General features: G+C 38.5%; 1 protein-coding gene across 1 annotated transcript; it reads right to left on the bottom strand.

Annotated features, from left to right (window-relative positions):
* Positions 1 to 2,597: 2,597 nt before the first annotated feature.
* On the bottom strand, positions 2,598 to 4,979 carry LOC101163086 (transmembrane protein 17A-like). Its single transcript, XM_004072061.4, has 4 exons — positions 4,718 to 4,979; positions 4,528 to 4,634; positions 3,121 to 3,234; positions 2,598 to 3,025 (listed from the first exon to the last, which is right to left on the bottom strand). Exons 1-4 carry the CDS (start codon positions 4,842 to 4,844, stop codon positions 2,705 to 2,707), a joined length of 669 nt encoding a protein of 222 aa, XP_004072109.1. The 5' UTR covers positions 4,845 to 4,979; the 3' UTR covers positions 2,598 to 2,704.

Genomic DNA, 4,979 nt, shown 5'->3' with positions numbered 1-4,979 from the left:
AAAGAAGTATGTTGTTTTTTTAGCATTCTTTACCAATTTAAACTGAGTTCACGACAACTACCATAGTATGTGAGAAACTGTCTTTACAGAGAAGAAAATATAACAGATTTTTAGTAGCTTTCCACTGTGGACGGCGTAGCTTTACCAGCAAATACACAAAAAAAAGAACCCAAAAATTCAAAGAATTGATCTGATAAAACACTTTAGACGTAAATGTTAGGAGCTGCGTCATCCGCCAAACACAATAGTGCAAACTTAAAAATAAAACATAAATTTGAAAAGACATTTAAACCTAAACAAAACCATGAAAAAGAGAGAGAGAGAGAGAAAAAAGTGGCAGCTGAAACCAGACTCTTAAATAAATGGAGGGTGTTAACTAACTGAGGATAACTAGTAACTTAAACCTGGTGTGACTGAAGGTAAAAAAAATAACAACCTGGAAACAGAATGTGACCATTTTATGAGCCTAATTAAATTAAAAAACTTAATCCTCACACTATCTGTGTCTCTAACTGTGTCTACAAAGGTTTCCTGGATCTTTTGAATGTAAATTTTGAAATAAGTCACTGCCTCCCTGAGCAAAAAAAACCCCAAAATTATTTTTTTAATGACTTCAAGATGAATTATCTCCCATAAATGACGATGTATTTAGGATCAAAACCACTCCATAATCTGTTCCACATCCTCAGACATGTGGTACATCTCTGCACATCAGGCACAACACCTTCCTGCTTTGTCATTTTTTCACTCTAATGATCAAACAAATTTCACTTTTTAATTAAACTGTAAAATGCCAGAAGACGTTTCATGTGTTTGGTGTGTCTTCTGCATATAAAGTGGTGTTGCACTTCTTTCATACTTTTCCAAGCTTTGGAGTTACACAGGAAAGCAGCTGGGCTCCATGGGTCGCTTCAAAACCGGCCAAAAAAGTGAGACTTTATGTTGAACATTTCCCATATTTTGTGGACAACACTGCAGTTCCCCGAATGTGGAGCAGGATAAGCGTGTTATTTCCCAGAAACGCCACCTCTCACATAAGCGCCTTGTTGACTTTCTAGTGCATCCCTCTCTAAATAATTTCTCACACCAAGTTCTGCCTGAGCATGTTGTTCCTACTGCAGAACTCCATTTTAAATTTAAATGAAAAAACAGCTAATTTGCTGGCATTTTCTTCACAACACTGCTTATCTTATGGCACCTCTGTTTGTATTTAGCAACGTTTCTTAGATCTGTTTAATGTGAATCTTTACCTCCAGCTTGATTCCTTGTTCAATCAGGCTGAAGTTAAATATCCTCTAATATTACATCTTGCTCAGCTGCAGACAAGTCTAACCTTTATCGCTCTGCCAGAGGGTTTCCTGATCAGCACACTGGCTGCATACCAATCTGTCCCTGCTGCTGCTGGATGAGGCAGATCTGTCAAACGCTGGCGTTCCTCTGATCACACGCTGCCACTCTGTGGTCAGGAATGGTTAACACAGCTCTGTTGCAGTCTCACTGCCACTTTTGTGCTTCAAATCGTGGCTAAAGATCTACTGTGCTGGAGTCACCAACAGAAGTATCACGGATCCTTTTAGAAACCACAAAGAAAAAAGGAGAAGAGACACCCTGAGATGCCGTTTTACCGTATTTTCTGGATTATAAGTTAGGAGCCTTTACTAACAACTAGAGTGTGAAATAAGGACAACGTATGATGGCATCACCCGTGCGTCATAAGTGTGTGCAACTTCTATTAGTTTTACGTCACGAGACACTTACCACATGCATGACAATGGTACATTCCAATTTGAATAGGTGGCAGTACGAGCCTTAAAGGAACTGAAAGACACATCTGTGCTCTTCTTAAGATGCTTTAACATTAATTCACCAACAATATGTCTTTCCTTATGTTTAAACTGATTGTATGGCTCCTCAACTAATCACAATCTTTACCCTGTTGATATCAGAACAAAGGAGCACAACAACAAGGTCCACATCTAATGACCAGTACGGTTGGCCAAGCCAATCAGCATTTTCGTTTAAATCTGTAACTGAGTGGATTAAACCGCCCACACTTGCAAAGATTTTTTAAAAAATTGGCATGGATCAATGAAGCAATAATTTTTAACAGAACAGACATTTCAGCATTGTTAAATATGTCAAATTTTAAAAAGTACAATCGTATTTATTTAACTATAAGTGATCTTAAGTAGTGTGTGAGGAGTAGTGTTTAAGAATCGTATACGTCTTTTTTCCCCCTCTCTCTTTTGTTTTTTTTTATTATGAAATAATTGTATGTTTTATGTAAACGCATTGCATTGTTTTATGTTAATTCTTGTTTTTGTATGTCTTTGTGACTCCAGATGGAGATTCTGCAATCACAGTCTGGTACAAAGCATCTTTTCTTTGACTTTCCCCTGTCAAATAAACTAAACTAAACTTCACATCCCTCATCAATGTAAGTGACTTGATGATTATATGTCTTTTGTTAAAAAACAAACGCATCAGGTGATCAACACACAGTAGTTAGTCGAGTCCAGAAAAAACGGCAAACGTCCTCAACACCATAAAAACAAACAAAAAGACAGATTTTAAGAATTAAAAGAAGCTCCTCCCCCTTTAAATTCATGGGAATCCCCCCTTCAACTTGTTTATTTATAAGTTAGAATTCAGAGCTGGTACAAAATAGAACTATTTTCTGAGCACATTACGCATGTGTTTGGCATTAATGGAAGCTGTGAGTGGAGGATGAGACAGGAAGCACGCTGCAGTGATATGGAAGCCCATGGATGGGACTCATCGCCCTGGGATGCAGGTTCTCCGCCCTGCCAAACTGCCGCAGATAAAAGAGCAGCGTGAGCTTCTGGGTCATGGTCCTCAGTGCCATGAAGGAGGTCAGAATCTGAGCGAGCAGGAAGAGCAGGTAGACTAAGTGAATGCCTCTCTCCAGAGGAAGGATGAGAATTCCTTCGTCCGTCATGAAGAACAGCAACACCGGCAGCTGGAAGGTGAAGGACAGGAGCCAGAAGGCGGCCAGCTCTGGGACCTGATGACACGGGACGGAGGGAGAGTCTGGGTGGCTGCATGGATTTAAAAAAAATGGTATAAAAGTGGCTTATTGGAGCACATCAGGGGTGTTACCTTCTCTTCAAGGTTGCCGACGTAACCCAGATAGAGCCGGATGACTTCTATGATCGTGACCAGGACCAGCCCTGTAATCAGCAGGGCCTGGTAGTACCCAGCTAAATGGTGGAACTGAAAAAAAGAAAAGCACATGTGGAACAACCATTGTATTGATCGTATATATTTTTTTGCAAAACAACATATCAAAACTTATTGAAATGAACAAAAATGATTGATTTTTTTTAAGCAAAACAAAAGAATAAGAGGATAAAAAAAACATAAACATGTCAAATCTTTTTAAGAAATGTATTTATTAATACGAAAAAAGTTGTGCCATCTTCTGACATCATAATTGTTCTTTATCATAAATAGACAAATTTGCACTGAGATACAGTACAGATGCACTGAATCTCTTAACTAAAATGTCAAAAAAAGGTTCAGGTATTTGCTTAAAAAGGGAGTGGGAAGAAGCTAATTTATATAGTTACACCCATATTATGACACATTTTTTTTAACTTAGTTGTCACAAGCTAGTTTTTAAATTCTTTAACACGCTCTTGTTGTACTTTTCTCATGATGGAGGACTATCATAACAGAATTTAAGATTAAACTGCGTTTCTGAGTATACTTTTTCATTTACATCAGGGCAGATAAAAATGTGTCGTTTGAAAATGCTACTGTCTCCCTGCTCCTCGCCATTCTGATGCATCCAATTACAGACATTTAGGTACATTAAAGTATTTATTTTCCTCGTCTGAGCTGGCATCTGGCTCAAAACTGTACGGCTGGATAGCTCCAATATTGCTCGCCATTTTTGTTGGTCCAGTTCTGTTAGCTTGAGGTTGTGAGAGGCTGTAAGCTAGTGGGAGAGCGTGCAAAAAAAGTCTTTTTGATTTTGGCTATAAACTGCATGAACAGCTGGGAATGATTTTACAAAAATGGATCAAAACATAGTTGGAGTGAGACTTTATAAATCAAATTAAAAAAAAATAAAAAACTATTCTTTTAGAATGAGTTTGAATTTCATCTTTGGCATTAAATGAGTTTTAGAGAATGAAGTCAGTGATGTTCATGTACAAATGTTTCCATGAAGAAATTCAGAGCGAAACTTTGTCTTTTGTTGTGCGCCTGAAGTATTTATTTCAGTCGAAAAATAGAAATTGTTTTTGAAGAATAGACAACTAAAGGACATGGTTTGCAGAATTTTGCAACTTTTTATTTTTGCAAAGTATTTTAACTGAAACTTACCTGGTTTATGCTTTTTATCTTTTCTGTTTTTTATATGTGTATATATACATATTTTAACCTGTGAAGCACCTTGTGACTTTTGTCTGTGAAAGGTGCTATACAAATAAAATTTACTTACTTACTTATTTACTTGTAGGAATTTGTGTGAATGTTGTGTTTTCACACGGTGGAACTGACCTTTATGTCCAGCATCACGACAGCAGAGAACCACCAACAGGGGAAGTAAAACAGGTTGAAGTACAGAAGCATTTGAAGGGGAAGATTAGACACCTGCTCGTTGACGACTGGAAGCAAAAAGCAGCAAACGGACATAAGAATCAACGATTTCATGACAGAAACACACAAAATAAAAAGACGTGAAACAAACCGGGTGCATACTCTGGCTCCCTGCCAAAGTCGCTGTCTGCTGTCCTGTTATTCGTGAACACAGAGCCTCCCATGGAGGTCAGGCCCATCTGCAGGGTCTCTGGTACCGGTGAGTAGAACACGGGCATGGTGGACAGAGCTGGCGACCATGTCCACCTTCAGGGAAGAGGAAATGTAAAAGACGTTTTGAGTCCCGCCGTCTGCTGTTGTCCTGTGTTGTGTTCACACAGACAGGAGGCTGACCGCTAATCAGATTAATGAGA

Source organism: Oryzias latipes, chromosome 9, assembly GCF_002234675.1.
Source record: "Oryzias latipes chromosome 9, ASM223467v1".
NCBI classification, from domain to species: Eukaryota; Metazoa; Chordata; class Actinopteri; order Beloniformes; family Adrianichthyidae; genus Oryzias; species Oryzias latipes.
This window is presented reverse-complemented; position numbering and strand designations above follow the sequence as displayed.

What these genes read in the sequence shown, in the direction of transcription:
- LOC101163086 (XM_004072061.4), bottom strand. Translation starts at nt 4,844, where the DNA reads ATGCCCGTGTTCTACTCACCGGTACCAGAGACCCTGCAGATGGGCCTG. An exon ending in GGAGCCAGAGTATGCACCCG is followed by an intron (nt 4,635 to 4,717) that starts GTTTGTTTCACG and finishes TTTTGCTTCCAG; the next exon opens with TCGTCAACGAGCAGGTGTCT. An exon ending in TCGTGATGCTGGACATAAAG is followed by an intron (nt 3,235 to 4,527) that starts GTCAGTTCCACC and finishes TCTTTTTTTCAG; the next exon opens with TTCCACCATTTAGCTGGGTA.